Raw genomic sequence first — 22,629 nt, forward strand, 5'->3', positions numbered from 1 at the left:
CTATGTGGAATTGATAAAATAGCAAGCATCACCTTAGAGAGTCTGTCATATTTAAGTACACCATCAGCTGATTTCATCTGACCTACCAATGCCCATTGAACATCAATTCTTCCTTTTGCCAGGTCTGTTTCTTCAAGCTCAAAGTTACAGAACTGGGAGTGCAGAATATCAGTTTCTTTATCCAAATGTTCCGTTTCACTAGTCAAAAGGTTCAGACACTTGTTTATGAAAAATCTAAGGCTAGAAAATGATGCCTTACATATAGCAGACATATTTGCAACTTCTGCATTAATTAAAACATCTTTGAATGGAAATTAGTGTACCATGTAGTCACACGATGAAGAGAAACACTTTCTAACAGACTTAAAGGATATGCACTTTTCCTCAGACTTCAAGGTGTTCACTAAAACAAACGCAGAGTTCCCTATCATCAGATCACAATCATCCTTTTAATTTGCTGGAGTATGATAATCTACATCAAGGAGAGAGGAGGAGCTTTTAATAACATCTGGTTTCACAAATCTTGCCATCACATTCTTTGATAGTTCCTCCAAAACTGACCTCAGTAAGTTCATGTGCGGCATACTTGACTGAAGAGCTACGTTTGGATTCTCACATATCCATAAAACTTGAGAGAAAAACGCAAAACAATTTATGTAAATTTGATGAAAGGAACATGAAAAGTCGTTCTTCACGTGACAATGCATGGCTCTTAGTGTTATAAGTAGTTTCATTTTTTTAGTGAAACTGATGACTGGGTTTTCCTATTTTTCTAAGGAGTGAGGTGAAATGTTAACACAATCCTTAATGTTTTCAGACAAACAAGACACATCTGCACTTAAACTGTGCTTTGCAATTTTGTAATTCTTCAAAGTTCCCGTCTGAGAATCCTTACTCACAATTTCGCTCCTGAATAATGTAACCAAAGGGTCCCACTGAAGCAAAATCCTATCTGAACACCTTCTTAGTGATAACCATCGAGTAGGCAAATACTTCAGAATTTTCCTGATCTCTGCGTTGTGAAGTCTGAAATTCTCTGAACCTTTCTTTCCTCTGTGCACACCTTTCCAGATAATAAAATACATATCAATTATACTTTCATCTATATTTACGGGCAAGCATGCCGCACCCTTCTCAGCAGCAAGATTAATTAGGTTACAAGAGCAGCCTACGATGATCACGTTACTATTTTCCCGCTTCAAACATCCTGCCACACCATTCTTTAATCCCACCATTACTGGAGCATTATCAGCACCAAGAGCTAGGCAGTTTTTTAATGGAATGCAGAATTCCCGAAAAGTTGAGAGCAAAAGATTGGCAATGTCAGCTCCAGTAGCATCCCCTTCTAAATTAGGCACAGAGTAGACAACTCTGAATTTCATTGAGTTCAGGCCTACAAAATATTACAACAATGGGGATATATCTTCAAGTCGCTTTTATTGCTACCATCAGTAGCAACAGAATATGAGTTCACCTGCAAATGTGATACATTTTAGCCCTTTCTTCCATGCACATTTCTGTAATGATAGCCGCTGTTTTCGTTCTAGCACACCCATATCGTTTAGCGATTTCCGAATCCAGAAACATTTTGCGAAACAAAGGTCCGGCGTGATCGGCACAATTTACAGGCAGGTTATGTTCTACTATAAATGATGTAAATAACGCCTCAGCATTCATCACAGGATTTACATCTTGGTTTTTACATGAAAAGTTCAGTTCTGGTTCCTTTCTACACACTGGGCACTCCTTATGTTTTTTCGTTTGCATATGCTTGAGTATATCGCATTTCCCGCCATGTGCAACTGAAAATTCACACCTACATATAGTATAGAATGTGAACGTTGGTCCCTTTCTAGATTCACTCAAACACGGAAACTCTTCCCCATAAGCACGTTTAAACACTGCATCATATTTCTTTTTTTGACATTCTGGCCAAAACAAATATTAAGGCACAAGACGAGCACTTCTACGGGTAAAACAACTATGGTGTACTACTTCTGAGGTTAGGTTACTCCAAAGAGAATGTTACTCGCTTGACTCGCTTGCAAAGAGAATGACTGTATTATAGACCAAAGAGCAGCACATGACTGGCCACTGTGCCCCGTACTGCCATCTGGTATCACTATTAGAACTACTATCGACCAGTCATACTCAGCCATATATCGATAGAACGAAGAAATCCGCGGGAGTTTAAAATAATATGAATCTTACGAATATTGCTCTGAAAATCGGGAGATCGGACCCAGCGATCGGGAGGAACGGTGAAAAATCAGGAGACTTGGCAAGTCTGCTTTATGCATTTATTTGCTATCCGCGGTAAATAATGCACAGTAATCTACCAACACGCGTGGCGTATGGTCCGTCTGGTGATGAGTATTACTTCTCAATTTCAAACACCGTGCGGGTCACGCACCAGGCGCGTGAGTGGGTAAGTCCACGAGTTCGATAGAACTCGTCCTACCAACGTACAAAACTTCAATAATTACAACTTTTAAAGAGTCCCACACAAATATTTTGCTCAGGTGACGGGTATGTCACAGTCTGTTAATATGCAGTGAACGTGTTAAAGCCAAGTCATTAATTTCCCAGTTGTCAAGCATCCTATTCTGAGGTGTCAAAATAAAAAGGGAAAAATGCTCCTATATTTCATAAGCAGTAACAGGAAACCAGCCCTTCTCTTCATGAGAATGATTCTGTCCAGCATCCATGACAGCTAATTCAAAAAATAAATTAACGTAAACACTCGTTTCCCCTAGTTACTTGCTCCCAAAACTCTTTATTCAGGAACACATTCACAGTCTTTTCCCTTCAACTTCCAATCTTTAATACTTTGCATCGTCTTCCAGGCTTTTGTCTTCTGCGGTTTCTTTCCAGACAGCGCACACAGGAAGACCACTTTTTGCCGTAATCAAGCCAGCTGCAACATTCTTTGTGTTGACTTCTGCCCCTCTTCCACGGGCAGGGAAACAATTAAGCTCTTCAGTCGCGAACAAACTTTGACAAGAGGTACGCATTAAAGTTAAATCTACGGAAAGAAAACTTTGACATAGACGTTCACATTAAAGTTAAATATACGGAACGAAATGAGGCAACCTCGAACGAAACAAAATTAATTAAACTTTTCAAGATAGTGTTACAGTTACTTACAATTACAACTAGAGTTAGAAAAGAAGGTCTGCCTCTGAAAACAACACCTTGCGGACTAGCATAATCGCCAAGTCATATAAATGCTCTATTTTGGAAAATGTGGAAAACTAGAGGAAATTCTACATACTTACTGAAGTTACATTAAGTGGGAATAGTCCGAAACGCAAGAATGCATTTAGATAACATAAGGCAATAATATAGCTCTTACCTTTGCCGGCTGAAGACCCATTGCGGGACGGACGCAAAACGCGTCTGCCCACTGTAGTGATCCAAATTCAAAGACGCGGGCAAATTGACTCGCACGTGCGAGGAGCCACAAACAGGAAATCAAGTGATTACAAAATAACCAATAGAAACTCTCCAGTTTGCCACATTCACCAATTAAATATCCTAATATATTGGCCAATAAAAAACATTTGTATTTTGGCCAATGACATTTTTTTTAGAATAATCCTTTCTGCTGAATACGCATATTAGCGTATATTACAAAATGACAGGAAAGGGCCACTTACACATGGCACACCCTGCCTCACAAGTCATGTATAACAATTCCACATCCCTTTCTACACTTAAAATAATACAATTTAAATCAGGAAATGTAAATACTCAGATTTCTTTGAACATAAATCTTCTTCATAGTCCATTTCTTCATAGGCCTAAATATTTAATAATTTTTAAATAAGAAAGCTACATACAATCATTTGCTTAGCATAAACACTTCAATTCTTTAAATGTTTTTTTTTACCCACCATGATGACAAGACAAAGTCAAATGATAACAAGGACTTCTGATTTCTGTTCATTGCTGTTCAACAACGGCCACAGTGCATAACCAATCTGATTCTCAGAATATATTAGGAAGACCTATAAAACAATCTGCTACCTTTAACCTTTACCACTCATCTGTCAGGTGAGGCCCGAAATTACGATATTCCCGTTCCGGTCGCATGTCGGGAGAGACCCGACATGGCATTTTTTCGCCCACCGCTCGTCTGCCGTCTCTTGGCCGACAAAATACACGATGATACACTGTACTGCCATCTTTTGGTTCCGCGTGGAACTTTGTAGAATCCAGATACTATTCGACAGTCAGTCAAAAATCCATTATTTAGATGGCAGTGTAGCCGTCAGTTGTCAAATCACGCACATGAAAGCTCGAGCGATAGTAAACAAACATGGCCGCCATGTGCACTTCTAGTCATATATATGTTGTATATGTCAGGTAACACACAAAACCTCAGTATTTTTGCACCTCTGCTCCTAATGAATATATCTAATAGCATTTCACGATGGTCGGTACCGTAACTTAACATGTACCTGATGCTGACAGCTGGCACAATTATAAATCAACAGATTCAGATTTCAAGAAATTGCTGTTTACAGTGGTTTCAGCCTACAAACTACCACAAGGTATGAAAACAGACTGAATACAGTTTTTCAATTGCTTTTTAGCGATAATTTGTACACTAAATTAACGAAACCAATTGGTATGCAATAACGGTAATAATATAATAATAAAAATGCAAAATAATTCGTCTTAAATTCCACATATTGCTTTTATTTGCTCCAGTATAGCTTGCTGTAAATGTGTATAGCCTAACTACAGCATTTAAAGCCAAGTGCTATCTCCAAAATCGTGAAAGATTAATACAGGTCATATAAGATAAAAATGTACATTTAAAATACGAGTAGTAGAGGCAACACAGAGAACTTTAATTCGAGGGGTAAGGGTTAAAACATTTGGCTGTTAGAAAGAACGTATAGATGCCTCGTGTATTTCCAATTCAGTGTTTGAAGTCAAGTTTAATGGCTGGTGTTTTACCAATCTGATTCTCGGATATGTTTTGGATACGCTATCATGATTACAGTTGGCCACCACAAATGTTTTAGAATATGTATAGCCTATTATATTTATTTCCAATTGGATTTAAGATTATGTTAAACAGCTGACGACAACCCAACTGTTGGGTCAAAACTAGTCCCATGTGTACAGATACATATAATACAATGGTTTGTAAAATAAATTGGTATTGATTAGGTGGAACCAAAACCTTTGCTATAATCATCCATCCTCAATACGGAACATAAAACTAATCTACTTTGAGACTCGCTAAGGTCGTATTCACTACCCAAAGCCATAGTGAACTAAGGGATTATCGCTGCTAATTCTACAACTTAAGATAACAGATGACTGTATAAGAATTAATAAACACAAGGGAACGACAGTCACATTCCTTAGCTATTCACAGACACTTAACCAATGGAGGTGTAACTTGTTAACCCATTCCTGTGTAGAAATGGATTTCCTAACACGGTTCTGAATTGGGAATTTTTATGTATAGGAGATATATGCATGTTTTTCTTTGTACTTGTTTGAAAGCCTAGTAATGAAAAATGTCAAGTTGTTTCATGTCAGCTAGCACTTAAAATTGTTTATACACTATACAACGTTTTCCAAATTTAAGAAGTATGTCTACTAAGCAAGTGTAGTTTTCTGAAATACTATTATATTTACCTTATTTGAGCATGTAAAATGTGCATTACAATGAAAAAGCAACAATAATGAAAATGTTATCAAAATAATTGTTCAATAATAACAGTAATAACAATAATGAATATGGGAGGCTCTCATGAAATTGTATTCATATATTTTATGTTAGGACAGTGTCACGGAAGGCAATGTTAGCGAAGGTACGTAATTATAATTTTATGCACAAATGGAAATGTTGACACCCGAATATGGATTCGAAGCAACTTCTTACATTTCACTATAATTGGAATTCATTTTATAGCCTACTGCATGTTCTCGTGCAATTTATGTTTGCATGGAAACTAATGAATGTCTACTTATTAGTAAGGTTTTCTGTTTTTGGTTTTTCCTTTTTTTCTTTCTTTTTTCCTCCTAGATATGAGGGATTACAATGACATAAAATACAGAAAATATAACTTTCACTAAGCACTTGTTTGCCATGAGAAACTAAGCTTTAGAGCACATTGAGTGACAACATCCACTAATGCACACATGTCAAAAATATAAATTCTGACAGACAGATAATACTGCCACCTGTTGAAATCTCACCGAACTAATACATGAAGAAACACGATATAGCTGCCAGAATGTGTGCATAGCTCTTTCAAGATTTTTAGCGAGTTGGCAAACTTTACTACCGGCTATGCTCGCAGCGCGACGTGAACGTCATTATGGATGCTTCGAGCACGACCGCAGGTTTTTTTTGCTATTGGCTTTACGTCGCATGACACAGATAGGTTTTACGGCGACGATGGGACAGGAAAGGGTTAGGACTGGGAAGGAAGCGGCCGTGGCCTTAAATAAGGTACAGCCCGGGCATTTGCCTGGTATGAAAATGGGAAACCACGGAAAACCATCTTCAGGCTGCCGACAGTAGGGTTCAAACCCACTATCTCCTGAATACTGGATAATGGCCGCACTTAAGCAACTACAGCTATTGAGCAAGGTTCGCCCGCAGTTAGACTGGAATGAATTCATGTGTGTTAGATTATTGCAACCAAATAAACCAGTGGTAAACAAATATGGATAAAACTCACCAAGAACGTTCAAGTTCCAGAAAAGTAAACTGAATGTAATTTGCCAAGTTGTACTACACACACATTATGTATGAACAAAAATGCCACATCACCCCGCTTTCATTGAAGAAATGTGCAACACATATGTGCATTACACCCAGTCAGACAACATGAAGATAAAGAATAGAAAGGAGTAAACTTAAACGTATGGCTGTGGTATTTGATTGTTGTGCAGTGATAATGGTTACCACGAACTCCCTACTTCTAGATCATTTCCAGAACAATTTTGATGTTTCACTGCTATCAAACCATTAAAAACTTCAGAAATCAATTTTCCAGTGCTTCATTTCATTAGCAGAGTGGGGTAATAAGAAAATCAAACTACACATCTATATAACCAAATGCAGGGTCTCTAGTTGAACATGATACTGGTTCCACTCACTTGTATGACCAGCCTCCTCACATTCATCTTTACCATTAAACCTACCTTGGTCAACTCCCACCCTCATCTCACATGGTATCAGGTTTTAAAAGACCAAGAGACTCATTTCTTTTCCGATCTTGGTCATATTTTTTTACCGATACCTTCATTCTTTGAAGGATTACACCCACTCCTTATGCTGCTAGAATTAAGGTTAAGAAATGATCATTTTCTCACTGCACTGCCTCTTAAAACAATAATCATCACAAACCTCACGACCAAATGTCAGGAACCATACAATGTAGGTAATGTATTTATCCCTCTACAAAAATTTTTTCGTGAGTTCTCTATGGAACTACTGACTATAAAAATATTAAGGGAGAAGTTTACATCATAATCACAGCCAAAGTAAAAAAATTTTTACAATGTTAAGATTCAGCATTTTAAAATGAACCAAGCTTAGCATCAAAACTTCATATTCAGAAAGTGAAGTTCAAACCTCTTTATCCGTAAAATGTGTTTTATCCTTCTCCTGCTCAGGTGTCAAATGAAGTATCTTCTCTTCAGCTGTTGCATGGTTCTTCAACACATAACGCTGGATGTCGAGGTTCTCCCAGCAGATTAGAGTCTCTACTGATCCTAGTTCCAATGCTCGCAACGTATCTTCCACACCGAAACAATATTTGCCCGTATCCTGGCTGATCTCATCAAAGTACCGTCCTACAAAATATAAATAAAAAGTAATCATTTCAACGTCATCACATCCTCAAGAGAACAATTACCAGGAAATTTAACATTCACCTACCAATGAGTTTCTTCTCTTGAATGAATTTCACATTCTGTAGTGATTCAGCAGCTAATTCAATAGCTTGGTTAAATCCATTTTCTCCACCATATGAAACATCCACTAACTTGATTATCTTGGCTTGCAATCTCTGAAGTGGGAAAAGGAAAAAATTCTCATTAAATCAGAAACAACATTAAACATACCAGAGCCCAGGCTTGAAGAAGCAATTACTGTATTTACCCTCAAAATTTTTTACAACCTTAATTCTCAAATTGAGATCTGATAACAAATAAAAATTTGCATTCTGTCATCAATGTTTTTTTCAAAATGTGTGGTTATGAAAAAAACCACTGTTTCTATGGCCAGTCATCAATCAGTTTGTAGGCAGTGACTGACAAGAAGCAGGTGGCAACACAGCAGTAACGTACTGCTCGGCAAGCACATCGATGATATGCTTGCAGTAACCACGTGGGAAATGCACTCTAGGTATATTACATATATAGTCTCTGTGCTAATTATTTTTATACCCGTAAGTAAACAGTGCTTACTTATGGATACAAAAAAAGGAGTTGCATCATATAGTTTAAATTAGCAGTGATCACTTTTGCAGAAAACAAGTGCAATCGTGCTGCAGCCCAAGACAGTAATGCAAATTGATAAGAATATTTTATGATCAAGTCAGATTTCTGATTCTGAGCTATTTCACATAGTAACTGCTAAATATGGCCATGTTAAACACAAATCTGCAAAATACGGGAAAATTCCATGTCCCAAAATACAGTAGAAGTCTGTTATAGCGAGAATTCACAACAGCGGAAAATTTACTCGCTATAGCGGATTGTAGTTATAACCGATTTTTGTATAAAAGATGGAAAACCCCCCACACACATTAAAATCGGTATGAAACGGCAATCAGTCTGTTCAAAACTTGCATTTCCGCAGATGATATCCGTGCTGCGGCTTACTTGTTTGCTATTTTTCGAAATCCGATACTACGTGGAAGTGTATGTTTAATTCCATTCTGAAAAAAAAATAATAAAATTACAGTACCGTATTTCTCCGAATCCAAGATGAACCCCACTTTCTCCTTCAAAAAATGCAAATCAGGCTCAAAAAGTGCTTTGTAAAATCATATGAATGTCTTTGTTGTACAGCACGCATTTTTAGACACCGAACATTAACTTTTGTTATGCCGCAATTTTCTGCGGCTGCACAATTATTCTTTATTTCCGAGGGTTTAATGACCATTAACTTAAAATTGGCATCATAATACCAAAGAAAACCTGTTGAAAATTTGCCGGCAATACCTATTCCATGCGCCTTTATAATATGGCGATCCGGCAGGAAATTATTCTTGCTGTCTATAAAACTGTTACGGTACAGTATATTTACTCAGTGTCAGATATAACCGGCTACCGCTACACGCACATCTCGCTTGTGTTTGGCCAACTTCATCGGCTAGCAATATATAGGCCTAATCATGGACACCGAAGGTCAACGAACAAGTTTAATGCGCCACGGTGGCCATTCCGCCCTTGCGTTTTTCGTGTAGATACCTCACAATTTCATCTTTGACTTCTTTAAAGCGTCCTTGTAACAGACCACTGAATGCATTATTTGTAGAGTACACATTTTTTAGCTATCTTTGTGTTCACGCTGACGCCAAATACTGGCTTTAGTTAAGGCTATGTCATATTTTCTTGTGGCTGCACAATTATTCTACATTCCTGAGTGTTTAATAACCATTAACTTAAAATTGGCATCATAATATCGACGAAAACCCGTTGAAAATTTGCCGGCAATACCTGTTCCACGTATCTTTACGACTTTTCATCACGATAATATTCTTGTCGTCTATAAAACTTAATTTTACTAAGAGTCAGGTGCAGAAGATGCGTTACTACTCTGCCACCGAGTAGCCACGGCCCTTCTAAGAATTCGAAGACTTACACGTTTTGATGCCGTTCTGCAGATTAGAGAAAAGTTTTTGTAGAGGCTAACAGAATGTCGATCTATCTTCACTATTTCCCAAAATCCAGTGACATTACACAGAGGCACTGTACAACCAGTTCTCACGGCTAGTGATGTATAATAAAGAGGTGGTTATTTATTGTCAAGGAATTTTGTGTTTGCGTGCATGTGCAGGGGTGAAAAGAAGCAGCCTGGTTACCACGAGAGTTGCCAGTGGTATTCATTACTGTTAGGCCGCAAGTGAAGACCCTTGATTTTTCGCATGAGATTCTGAGGGGGAAAAAAGTCATCTTAGATTCGGAGAAACATGGTATCACTCCACAGATTTCTTCTTCAAATGGCATCACCTAACCTAACCTATGTGTCTCATGAAAACATATTTTAAACACATGTAGAGAAATGAGTTATCCTCGCTAAAAATCTACATGTGAATAGCCTTTCCAAAATTTAACTGAACGCGAGAAAATATGAACCATCCTCAAATCACGGATGTGCTCTGCCATATCCTTGGGTGTATCACATTCTTACTTAATTTCAGTAAAGGTATATAACATTAAAATAAAGAGATCTTTTACTTCAGCCATTATTTTTACCGAGTTAACAACTGCCATTGGCCACATTATTTACGCATATATTACGAAAACTTTTTACCTTCTTTCATTTCGAATATTCTTTAGAGAACAGCAGTCGTTGGGTATCACTAATCCACTCCAACATCGCTTTCAAATGTCAATGAGAGAGCTCGCAAATGCCCAGTGAGAAAACAATACCGTACCAAAGACGATCAATCGCATTTTGTGGTGAACGTTTCAGTTTCCTTATTCCAACTGCGTCACCTATCCTAACTTAACCGTACTATACATATGATGAAAACATACTTCAAACGCCAGCAGAGAAAAGATAACCTTCTCGCTATAAATTTACATGACAATCTTTCCATAATTTAACCAGATGCAAGAAAATGTAAACTAACCTGTGAAATCAATTATGTACTCTGCCATATCTTGGGGAGTATCCCATTTTTACCTAATTGCAGTATTAGACATACCGAGAAAATGATACCGAAGATAATCGAATGCAACATAATCGCTGGGGTGCATAAATATCGGTAACGGAAACAATCGCACGCGCTTAATCGCTCATAATAACGGATGCATCAGTGATAGGGCTCTCGCTGTAACCGAAGGATAATACACAGTTTAATATAGGAATTTTGAAGGGACATCACAACACTGTCAGTATAACGGGGTTCTCGTTAAATGCCGTACTCACTATATCAGACTTCTACTGTAGTTCAGTGGAACACAACCTCAATATAATGAATGATCCTGTAAAATACGAGGATGTATACATACAAATTTGATCCAAATTTAAATGTGCATAAATTCCCATTCTCTCAGTTAAGACAAAAGGGGAAGAAAATGATATGAGGAAATACAGAACAAGTCTAATTGGTCAGATGCTTGTTCTCTGAATAATAATAATAACAATAATGCAGAAAGATTTGGCAGGGATTTATCCACAGTGCATCGGTTTGGGCAACAATGTATAGATGAAAAAAGTGTTTTTCCACCAATCAATACACAATTTATCAATAAGGAAATGAAATTTATAAATAATAAATTGGGCAACAATGGTCATGGGAGGGCACTGTCTAAAGAAGACCAGGGTCCGGCCACGCATGGACCACTACGGAGAGTGAAGACCACCGTATTCACTGCAAGACATGATGGATCCAACTGCATCCGCAACAGCTATTAGACCTTCTGTGTGAGAAAGAGTGACACACAAATGACAGTGTTCTGGGAAGTCAACACAGAAGTGCGAATGCAACTACAGTCTTTAAGTGTCAATACTGAGATATATGGTATCAGAAAAGAAAAACAGGGGTGATGACAAGAGCAGAAAGAGATGGAAAAGGAATCGTTAGTATCAGTTGACAAAACCTCGAGGTTGTTGAATACTTCAAATATTTGGGAATGATATAATGCAAGATGCAAGGTTGGACGAGGAGATCAGCAGAAGGGTACAAGTGGGAAATACGTTCTACCAGAATGTAATGAACCTGGTGTAGAACAGAAGTTCCTACGAAATGTAAAGAGATAATGCCAGGCAGGCATTAATTTTTGGTGATGAGACAGTCTCTCATAGTGCAATGGCATTCCCAGTGACTCCAAGTCAAGTAGCCTACACAGTGGCCTCCACAATATGCACTAGCCATGCATCTTGGTGGGTGTGCTGTTTACCAAATGATGAGCCCAACTTAGCACACGGGGGCGAAACGCTATGAACCACGAATGAGTTAGCTGGAAAATTGATAATGTCCAATAACGGACCATTTATATTGGTATTATAAACACGATACTCACCAAATAAAGCATCAAATAAATACGCTTGAAAATTACACAAGCACATAAGAATTAAGAATTATCGTGGGGGAAGAGTATTGACTGTACTGGAGGTTATATTGGTCAAAAAATAGGAAGTAAAAGTAAATGGGAAAATCGGAAGACAAATAAAAAAAAAACGAAAGTTTCCGGGTAAATCGGAAGGATTGGCAGGTATGTGACAAGCTTCTGCCACATTCTGCTGCACTTTATACACACTCACTAAAGGGCCATTATTTTCTGCTTCCTTTCGAAAATATTCATGAACATTTTTCTACCTTGGCTCCTTATCTCCTTCCTCTTTTCCATGGTAAGATATATATAGTGCAGTTATTACAAATAACATAGAACAACACAAATAGAAACAAACTAACATCACATGCAACAAACACGCTAATGAGTAGCTCTCAGCACCACCACTAGATGATCTTTTGTCAGATTGGGCAGTGACATACTACCCGAACCCCTCTTCCCCTTACAGCATGTAGGCCGCCCGCCATCAGAGCAGAAAAGACCTATAGTGTGGGACAGTTTCCATGGACACGTGGTGGAAAACACCAAGAAAAGTCTTCAGGAAATGAAAACCGATCGTTATAATTCCTGGTGGACTCAAATTGTCTACAGCCCTTAGATGTTTCCGTCAACAAGCCCTTCAAGGACAACATACGTAAATTTTACGCCGGATGGATGGCAGGAGGAAAGTGTGAGTTGATGCCAGCAGGCAAAATAAAGAGGCCCTCGGTTGAACTTGTGTGTGATTGGATTATGCGGGTATGGGTTATGGTGACGACAGACGTTATTGTGAAGAGTTTCTTGAAGATGGGCAGCGCAAATGCGTTGGACAGAAGTCAGCATGATGAAGTATGGGATGGTGACCAGAATGATGCACGCGAGAATAGCTCAGAGACTGAAGGCAGTGACAATGAATAGGGTAAGTATGCCAGTTATCTTGTTTCAACAGCCAAATGCAATAACAGGCCAACTACATTGGTATTATAATGCAAATTTTACGTTTTTTTCGCAAATACAATCTTTCTCACACAAACCCCCGCATATATCACGCACCAAAAATTTTCACACTTATCTTTCTTTCAAAAAATGCGAGTTATATGCGAGCAAATACGGTAGTACATGTAAGATTCTAATTTTACAACTGTGAATCTTTGTATATTTATCTGGTGGAACATCACTCCTTTAACTTGGGAATTATATTAATTACCGTATAATCCCAAATACCACCCGCCACGGAATAAGACCCACACCCCAAAATTTGAGACAGCAAAATACGGAAAAAAATAAAAAAACTTTTATACCTATTTCATTTTCTTCAAATATACTACAAATATAAATTCAAACAGCTTACAATTAATAAAATCATCACAAAAATCATAAATAAAATTGATCCAATAGTCAGATCATTCACAATTCACCATCATCATCTTAAGTTTCAACACAGGAACTGTCGTCGGTGGCATCTTTCCACAAATAGTCATCCTCACTACCGTCCACTGAATTTGAAATTCCACATTTCTTAAAGCTTTTGGACACTAGATCATTGGGAATGCACGCCATGCAGTCTTGATCCAGCTCCATTTTAGTCCCACTTCAGACCTCTTCACTCGTCCGGTTGGTGTTAACGCATGATCACCATCAGATATCCATTTGGTGTACAACTGTTTCATTGCAGTTTTGAAAGGTTCATGCACACAGCCAACAGCTGTAGAATAGAAATGAGTCCTCCAGGAATTATCGCAAGATCGGTTTTTCCTTTCCTCATCATATCTTTTACGGCGTCAGTTGTATGTCCTCGGTAACTGTCCAACCCAAGCACGTTTTGTTTTTGTAACAAGGCTCCCGGGTGACGTTGCCAAACGCACTTCACCCTGTCCTCAACTAACGCACTGTCCATCCAGCGTGAGTCGTGTTCTAACAAGAACACCGGGCACCAAGTTTCCTTTCGGAAGTGTTTTCCTTTCCAGAACCACATATGGAGAGAGTTTGGTTCCGTGCGCTAATACACACAACATTAGCGTGCATTGTTGCTTTTCGTTACCACTTGTTCTGATGGTTACATTTTTAGAACCTTTCGTTTTCACTATATTTTCCAACGGCATTTCAAAATAGACAGGTGTCTGGTCAGCATTCCCAATTTGCAATAGCAAATAAGAATTTAGCTTTCTCAAATGAATAATGTGAAGATGAAAGGGCGTTAATTTTTTTTCATATGCCCCAGGGAGACGTGAAATTGACGTATGTCTCAGAATGCAATCCCTTTCTCCGATAAAAGTTTTGGATCCATCTGCAGCTTGCAGTGAAACCCTGTGTTTTGAGTTCTTTTGAGATCTCTAGTGCTTTCAATTGACACATTTCACTAGAAACACCATATCCTAACTCGTGTTTTTCTATCACAAACTTGTGGAGTCGTTCTTCAATTTCCGGATACAATGCACTTTGCCAGTGGAACGATCCGCGATCGCCATTACTTTTTAGAAATTTTTTTCTTCTTCCGCCAATCATGAATACACGATTAATCAATATCGTACGTTCTGCCAACGGCGCGATTTCCGTATATATTTCAGCTTCGCTTACGACTAAGTTTCCCACGCACAGTAAATGACCGCAGATGTGGTTTTGAATCAATTGCTTAATATCGAGACAGCACTTTTACGGGACAGATATGGAACTCGAATATGAGCGAGGTAGACTTCCGTAACCAACAGTCTCGACTCTCGCAAAGTACGATATCCTGCGAGATCAGTTATTCGCACACCCAGCATGCCAGCAACACTTGTGAAACAAATGACGATCAAGCACCCCCAGCAGCGGCTGTCATATTTTCTGCATATTTACCCATATTCTTAGATTTACCGTATTTGATTACCCTGCATTTCACGATTACGTGCCACTGTAACCGTATTGAGAAAAATCGAACTTGTTATCTAGAACACAACTAAAACACAGTAAGACCTGAATGCCCATTTACATGTGGTATATTGAGTACGGTAACCGTATTCAAATCTATTTCAATACCCCATATGAATGTAGTAAAAATTACAAGAATCAACGGCTTGAATACGACCCGCACCCAAGATTTAGGACCAATATTTTGGGGAAAAAAGTGCGGGTGGTATTCAGGATTATACAGTACTTCCAACTAGACCACTGATGCTGCTATCTAGTGATAATCAAGGGAATTACAAATTAAATGAAACTAGCCAATCATACAGTGCCATCGCATTGATAGATCACAATACACTTAATTTAAATCTTAGACTGTTCCCACAATTGTCGGAGAGAGATTAATTGAAGAAATAATAAATCTTCCATCCTCCAATGAGGCTGACCATTCAGATCCAGAATACAGTCAAGGTTACAATTTCAATAGAATTTAAAAACATCAAAAAGTGGAAATTTAAGTGTGGAAAAGCATTTGGTGTTGTATAACCATACAGTATTTAAGAGTTCATTATCTGTAGTAACAGGTTAATTTTTAAGTGCGACCGTTTGTGAGAGCGTAACAGAGGAAGCAACTCCACATGCCAGGTAAGAAGATAAATACAGTAAAACCTTGTTAATTCGAAGTCGTTGCGACTCAAATATCGGACTTCAAATTACACGATTTCGAATTAACCGCCAATTCGTCGTTCAGAAGTGCCAAGCCTTGCCGCGTTACAAAATGTTCCAAGGCCCGTTACTGCATACAGTTAACCTTGATTCACAGTTTAAACTTTTCAAATGCCATTAAAAAGAACTATTTCTGAAATGTATCCAACAAGGAGCATTCACAATGTTCAAATAATGCACTTGGATAAATCACTGACAAACATAACCTCACACAACGAAAGAAAAAAAATCACACGATTCAAAGATGAGGTGAAACTATGCTGGTTCCCCTGTGCAAATGCATTTCTTTTTTACTATAGGAGTAGAGTTTGTGATTTTTAGCATTTGCGATAAATGCAAAATACATCGAAACTTTGTCAGTGTATGTGCCTCAATCTTTATATGACCCGTACGAGTGGTTTTTAGTGATTTTGAATTAGTGATAAAATGCAAAATTGGTTCAAAACGCAAAATTACGCAATTTATGCGAAATAGATGTGCAACTCTCGGTTTTATAAGAAATAAACATATATCTTTCTAAAAACTGCATTTTTCTTAAAAATAAGATGTATGTATGTTATTTATTTCAGGAGAAAGAATTATTACGGCGCCCATTGCGATCGTAAGGCGGTAACATATTATCTGCGCACTTTTTAGCGATAGATTTACACAATAGTGCTGAATCGGTCAACTTCGGTTATCTTCGAGATTCGTATCGGCAACCTTTGAAACACAAACTAAGAATCGCTTATGATCGCTGTGCGACATCTGGCGTACACTTTACGTACTCGTACTGTTGTAGTTTACACAGCAAAGCCAAACTATAGAATTCATGCTAGAAACAAGTTTCGCATCGAGAAATGTTATATTAGTATTATACATTGTGTGTGTGAGACAGTTGTTGGCGTAAGATAATAAAGGTTTAGAAAATTCATATTGATCAATCATATTATCGATTCAATTAAGATGTCATTTCCATTCAGTTGGCGGTATTACCAGAACCGGCAGTGCTCCCTCCTTACTCCTCAACCCATTACAAAAATCTATCACTAAAAAGTGTGCATACAATACTTTGACCGACACTTCCGTCCTGGTGCATGGAACATTTATAAGTTCATTATCGCGGTTAGCTGGTCAGAGAGATTTATTCTGTTTGTTTCCCAGCCTACCCGATTGATGTCAGATGATACCTAAAGCTATTTTCTCTGTGTACATAGTAACTCTGAGCTGAAGTATGGAAAATAAAAAGCACCTCAGTTTGCCGCTTGTTGTAAACAATCATGGCGGCATCCAAGTGCGGCATGGGTGAGGTTATTCGTAATTGGCTTGAATAGAGTGATGCTGAAAGTAGAAATGATTCTCTGGAGAGTGAAAATACTTCCTCTTCTTCAACTGACAGTGATGAAAGTGATTCAGATTTCAGTTCCGAGATGATAGTGACAATTGAAACTACGTGACAAAACCAGGATGCAACAAGAGCGGATGAAAATTCTAGTAAAATGATACTTGGAAATATGATCTTGTTGACAATAAGCCTGTTTCTGTAACATGCAAACCAGTTTCTGAAATTCGCTCTATAGTGAGGAGGGGGTTGGGAAATAATCCTAAAGAAATGGACGCAGGGAATGAATTTCTAGCCCCACAGCTCTGGGATCACGTTACAAAGGAAATCAATGCCTATGGCTCTACATTTCTTGATAATTTATATGCTTCCCTTGAAACCAGTAATACTTACGAACAAAAACAGTGGTTTCCTGTTACTACAGACGAGCTAAACGCTCACTTTACTCTGTGTATTCTTATGTATGTGATTAGTCAAATTGATGTTAAAGTGACAAAAAAAATACATAAATGGTACGCAAGGGAATATTTCCTTTCACAAGTAATGGTGGGCCAAAGGGTTAAATCACTCAATGTGTGGAATATCTTTCACTCGCCAAAGAGCACTGCAAAGAACAATCAATCAAACAGCAAATACAATTTCAAACACACACGTTCATTCTCTTTGTGTTGACCCTTGTTCATAGTCAGTTATTCTTGACATTGGTGTTGAGCAGTAGTTCCTGTTTAAAAGTACGGTAGCAATTTATTTTATTGTGTGGTAGCCATGGGTAGAAGTAAAGTGACTATCAAACAGCATGCGATTGAGATACAGATAGGCCTACAATGATGTGCCGACTTTGCAATCAAAGACTTCATATATTACATTATCATTATAGACTGTTATGCCTTTCAGCGTTCAGTCTACAAGCCTCTTTGAATTTACCAAACACGGCCACAATCCTCGATTTGCAACTAGTGTTGTGGCCTCATTTAGTTCTATACCTCTTATCTTTAAATCGTTAGAAACCGAGTCCAACCATCGTCGTCTTGGTCTACCTCTACTTCTCTTACCCTCCACAACAGAGTCCATTATTCTCCTAGGTAACCTATCCTCCTCCATTTGCCTCACCGAAGCCAGTTTATGCGTGCAGCTTCCTCCATCGAGTTCATTCCTAAATTAGCCTGTATCTCCTATCATTCTTGCTACTTTCATGTCTGTTACTTCTACCTTATGAATAAGATAACCTGAGTCCACCCAGCTTTCACTCCCGTAAAGCAAAGTTGGTCTGAAAACAGACCGATGTAAAGATATTTTCGTCTGGGAGCGGACTTCCTTCTTACAGAATACTGTTGACCGCAACTGCGAGCTCACTGCATTAGCTTTACAACACCTTGATTCGATCTCACTTACTATATTACTATCCTGGGAGAACATACAACCTAAATACTTGAAATTATCGTATCACCAATCTGACATTCAATTCTGTTGAATTTCTTACCTACTGACATCAATTCTGTCTTCAAGAGGCTAATTTTCATTCCATACTCATTGCACCTCTTTTCAAGTTCCAATGTTAAGCAAGCCTCAAAGACTTCAAGAAAAAAAAAAAAAAGTTTTGCAGTACATCCTTTGTCTTGGCAGCACTGCTGTGCATTTGGGCCTCCACGAACAGTGTCGATGTAGGATTTTCTTTTAGCAAGTACAAGATAATTGTAACTGATAGGCGGTCTCGAATGAACGAGGGCACCGTTTAAACAATTGGCATGTTGTACTGTGATAAATAAATATATTCAGAATAGTATTTTTCACTTTGAAATTGTGTTTGTAAATTTGTAAATAGGCATATTCGTGTGTGTGCGTTAATACTTCTTGCAGTCTTATGTTGATGTGTGTGTTATTTTCTACAGTGAATTCAAAAGTTGTGGGCTCGAATCCCACAGGTGTCCGGTTGGCCATTGTACTTAACATCTCGTCAACACGTACTAAATGTATGTAACACGACCTAATAGGTTGAAAGTTGGTTTTGATTAGCAAATTACGCCTATTTTTAACCAATTTGCTACAAAATGTTAAATTTGAGAAATGTAGATGCTACAAAATGCTAAATTTGAAAATCAAAATGCTAAATCTCTGATTTTTAAATGCTATGAACCACAAACTCTATATATGAGCCATGCTTTTTCGTCAAATGTCGGCATTGCCAGTTTTCGCAGATTCTGTTTCTCCGCATACTCCCAGTTGGGTGATAATACGACGTTCCTTAAAACGTTGAATACAAAAGAATTCCGATATCACTCAAACTTAGCAATTGTGGAGCACACTGTAGATACACCGAAGTATGTGAAAGTGCAGAAAGCTACCCCTGCACGTTCTGGAAGATGCGTTCTATCATGATGCAGATAAATTTTGAATTTAAATTACTCTGTAACTTACTATTGTTTTAGAATGTAAAGGCAGTTTCAAATTAAGTCTGAAATTCGGTAATTGTACTTCGAATTATGAATTATCCGTATTTCGAATTAAACAATTTAAATAACATACAAAACGTTATCTCGTGTTTCCGGGAATGAGAGCTTCTTCGAATTAGGCGGCATTTTGAATTAACCGATTTCGAACTATCAAGGTTCTACTGTAGAATTTAAGACGTCAACAAATCTGAACAAATTTTCAGCTGGATGTTATTCATCAGCATATCTATTACTATTACGATAGGAACTAACAGTCTATTGTAGCCAAATAGCTATGTTCCCTTCAAGAAAGTGATCTCTTCCACAGAAGCTAATATTCTTTGAATACTGTGATAAAAAGATCTAGGGATTCCTGTACAAGAAAGGGAATGGGTGGAGAGCATTAATGAAACAAACTGATACTGTGGTGGGGCAGTACAGATTTGAGGCAGGTAGTCCCAGAAGATTTTTTGCATGGATCGACAGAAAATGAGTTGGTGTGTCTCCTTCTTGAGGGACGGGCTGGAAAAATGATTTTGGCGGGCACAATGGCAATACCTAATGGTAAGGAGGAAAAATAATTGTGCTTCATGCAAAACAAGTTACAGATTTAGTACCAAACTTGGTATATCACCACAGTAAATAGACTACCATGTACAGATGCAGAAATAGTTTGAGCACCCACTTTGAAAGAACTTGCCTGACAAAAGCAGTTATCTGAATAGTATGAGGAAGGGCGATCTCGTTCAGCTTCTGAATGAGAACAAGTCGCAAACTCCAATGTGTGTGGTGGATGAAATTGCGAAGGGTCCAACACTGCCAGTTCAACGCTATAGAGTTGGTTTGGGTCCCAATAACCATTTCACCATTCCTGAAGTGGAAAAGACTACTTCTAAATGGTGTTTGGAACAGAAGTGCAGAGGACTGGAGAAAAGTAGCAAAACACACAAAATCATTAATGAGGCTTGGGAAAAGAAGATATAGCAGACAAATGTTGAAAACTCTGTGATTTCATTAGACTCAGGACGAAATATAGTTTTGTGGTGTTGGAGTGATTCAGAAATGAGAGGTGTGTTGCTATCGTAAAGCTGTCTTTTCTTATGGAAGTGATCTGTACACTACAGTTAATGGTTAATTCATTTAAATTATTCCTCTTTCTATTGTTACCAAGTGCTCCGAGTGCAATTTCTCTTTGCATGTGTTTCTTCTTCTTGACTGACCATGCATGCACTTTTACATTATTTGTGGTATGGTAAGTGATTTGTTAGGTTATGCTGTGTTCACATCGCATATATATCAGCTGTTCGCAATATCGCAACACCGACAAGCCGATCGGTGAAATGTAAGACAGGAAGTGCAGTATGCTGCACTATGCCTTTTTTAATAGTGAAACTACCAGGATCCCTTCAGGGAACTCGATGAAATAACCATATGGCCTCAGCCACCACATGTTGCAATTTTGACGGAACACCTACCTAGGCAACCTACTGCTCAGTTTTAATCAATTTTGTCTGGAAAACACCAAACCTAGTACAAGAAATTGTTTACATGGTAACATTGTATTACATCGAATGAAAAACTGGCTCATTTCAGAACTCAAACTACATCTGCCATATGACATGTGATTTTTGTTTCTCCACAGTGTGTTAACTTTTGGAGCAAGGCTTTGCAGAAACAGAGCCTCGTTCATGACTGAGCAATAAATTATGATGCATATACAGCAAACATTTTAAGAACATTTTTGCTACTTGTTTAATGTCGCACTGACACATCAAAGGTTTTTGGCGACTAGAGGGATGGGAATGGGCTAGGACTGGAAAAGTAAAACCGTGCCCTTATGGTACAGTCCCAGCATTTGCCTGGTATGAAAATGGGAAAAACCATACTCAGGGCTGCCGCCAGTGGGACTTCAACCCTCAAAATGCGACTTCACAGCTGCACGACCTAACCGCACGACTAACTTGCTTGGTCATCAAACTTTTTAACACTATATTATGTTTAGAGTCAAGTAAGAATTAAATGATGCACTGTATTTCATGCATACAATTTCCAAGTGCTTATGGGAACATTAAGAAAATGCATACAATTATGAACTTGAAACCTTCAATTTACCTAAAAAAAATACCAGGACATGATTCTTGAAACAAACTATTTTTCTAAATTAAGAAAAATTAAATTAAGTACACACTCAAACACAAGCACGAACACACACACACACACAACTGTATAATAAACAGTACTCACTGGATCAAACATATCGGATTGACTAAGTTCCGTTTTAAAATCTGCACTACCAGCTAGAATTATGCCTGCTATGTTGGGTTTATCATTCGTGATAAATAACGTCGTTGCAACTTCTGCTACTTTCCGGACATAGTTATGTCTCTTCTCCATGCGCAACCGGGCAAATCGAAGAGCAGACTGACCTCCTCTACCTGACAACAAAATACACAACATTAAAAACCAAGTACAAATCAGCCAATGAATACATGTTACTCAAGAATTATTGGATTCCTGCCATTAAGCTATTTTTTAAAGAACTTGAATTTCTATTTGCAGGCAAAGTAGGAAAATGAGATGGTAACACCATTCTAGTTTGTTAACATATGTAAGGGATTTACCCATTTTAGCCAAGATATTTCATCATTCAAGACAAAGGTTAAATTTCTTCTTCATGCGAAAGATTCTTTTCTTCAGATATTCTTTTTACGAATGGTTTAAAGTAAAATTGACTTGGATAAATTTTCAGCAATGATTGCATGGAAAAAGAGCTAAGACTGGAAAGAAAGTGGCCATGGCCTTAATTCATGTCCCAGTATTAGATAGGTGTGAAAAGGAGAAACCCTATAAAACTATCATCAGTACAACTGATAGTGGGTTTTTTATCTCCCATCTCCCTCCTAATGCAAGCTTCCAACTGAACAGCCTGATATGTAGTTTACACAAACACATTTAACCAACTCTGTTTTCCTACAAGTACCAACTCTGTAACTCTTA

At 38.1% G+C, this 22,629-nt stretch overlaps 1 protein-coding gene across 2 annotated transcripts in view; it reads right to left on the reverse strand.

Moving 5' to 3' along the window:
* Positions 1-22,629, reverse strand: part of eRF1 (eukaryotic release factor 1) — a 226,314-nt gene that overhangs the window by 133,326 nt on the left and 70,359 nt on the right. For both annotated transcript variants that reach the window (XM_067152373.2, XM_067152372.2), the window contains exons 5-7: positions 21,877-22,067; positions 7,919-8,048; positions 7,613-7,833 (exon numbers count right to left, since the gene is read on the reverse strand). In XM_067152373.2, coding sequence (XP_067008474.1) covers positions 7,613-7,833; positions 7,919-8,048; positions 21,877-22,067 — 542 coding nt within the window. The remainder of the gene's footprint in view (positions 1-7,612; positions 7,834-7,918; positions 8,049-21,876; positions 22,068-22,629) is intronic.

Source organism: Anabrus simplex, chromosome 8 (assembly GCF_040414725.1).
Source record: "Anabrus simplex isolate iqAnaSimp1 chromosome 8, ASM4041472v1, whole genome shotgun sequence".
NCBI lineage: Eukaryota > Metazoa > Arthropoda > Insecta > Orthoptera > Tettigoniidae > Anabrus > Anabrus simplex.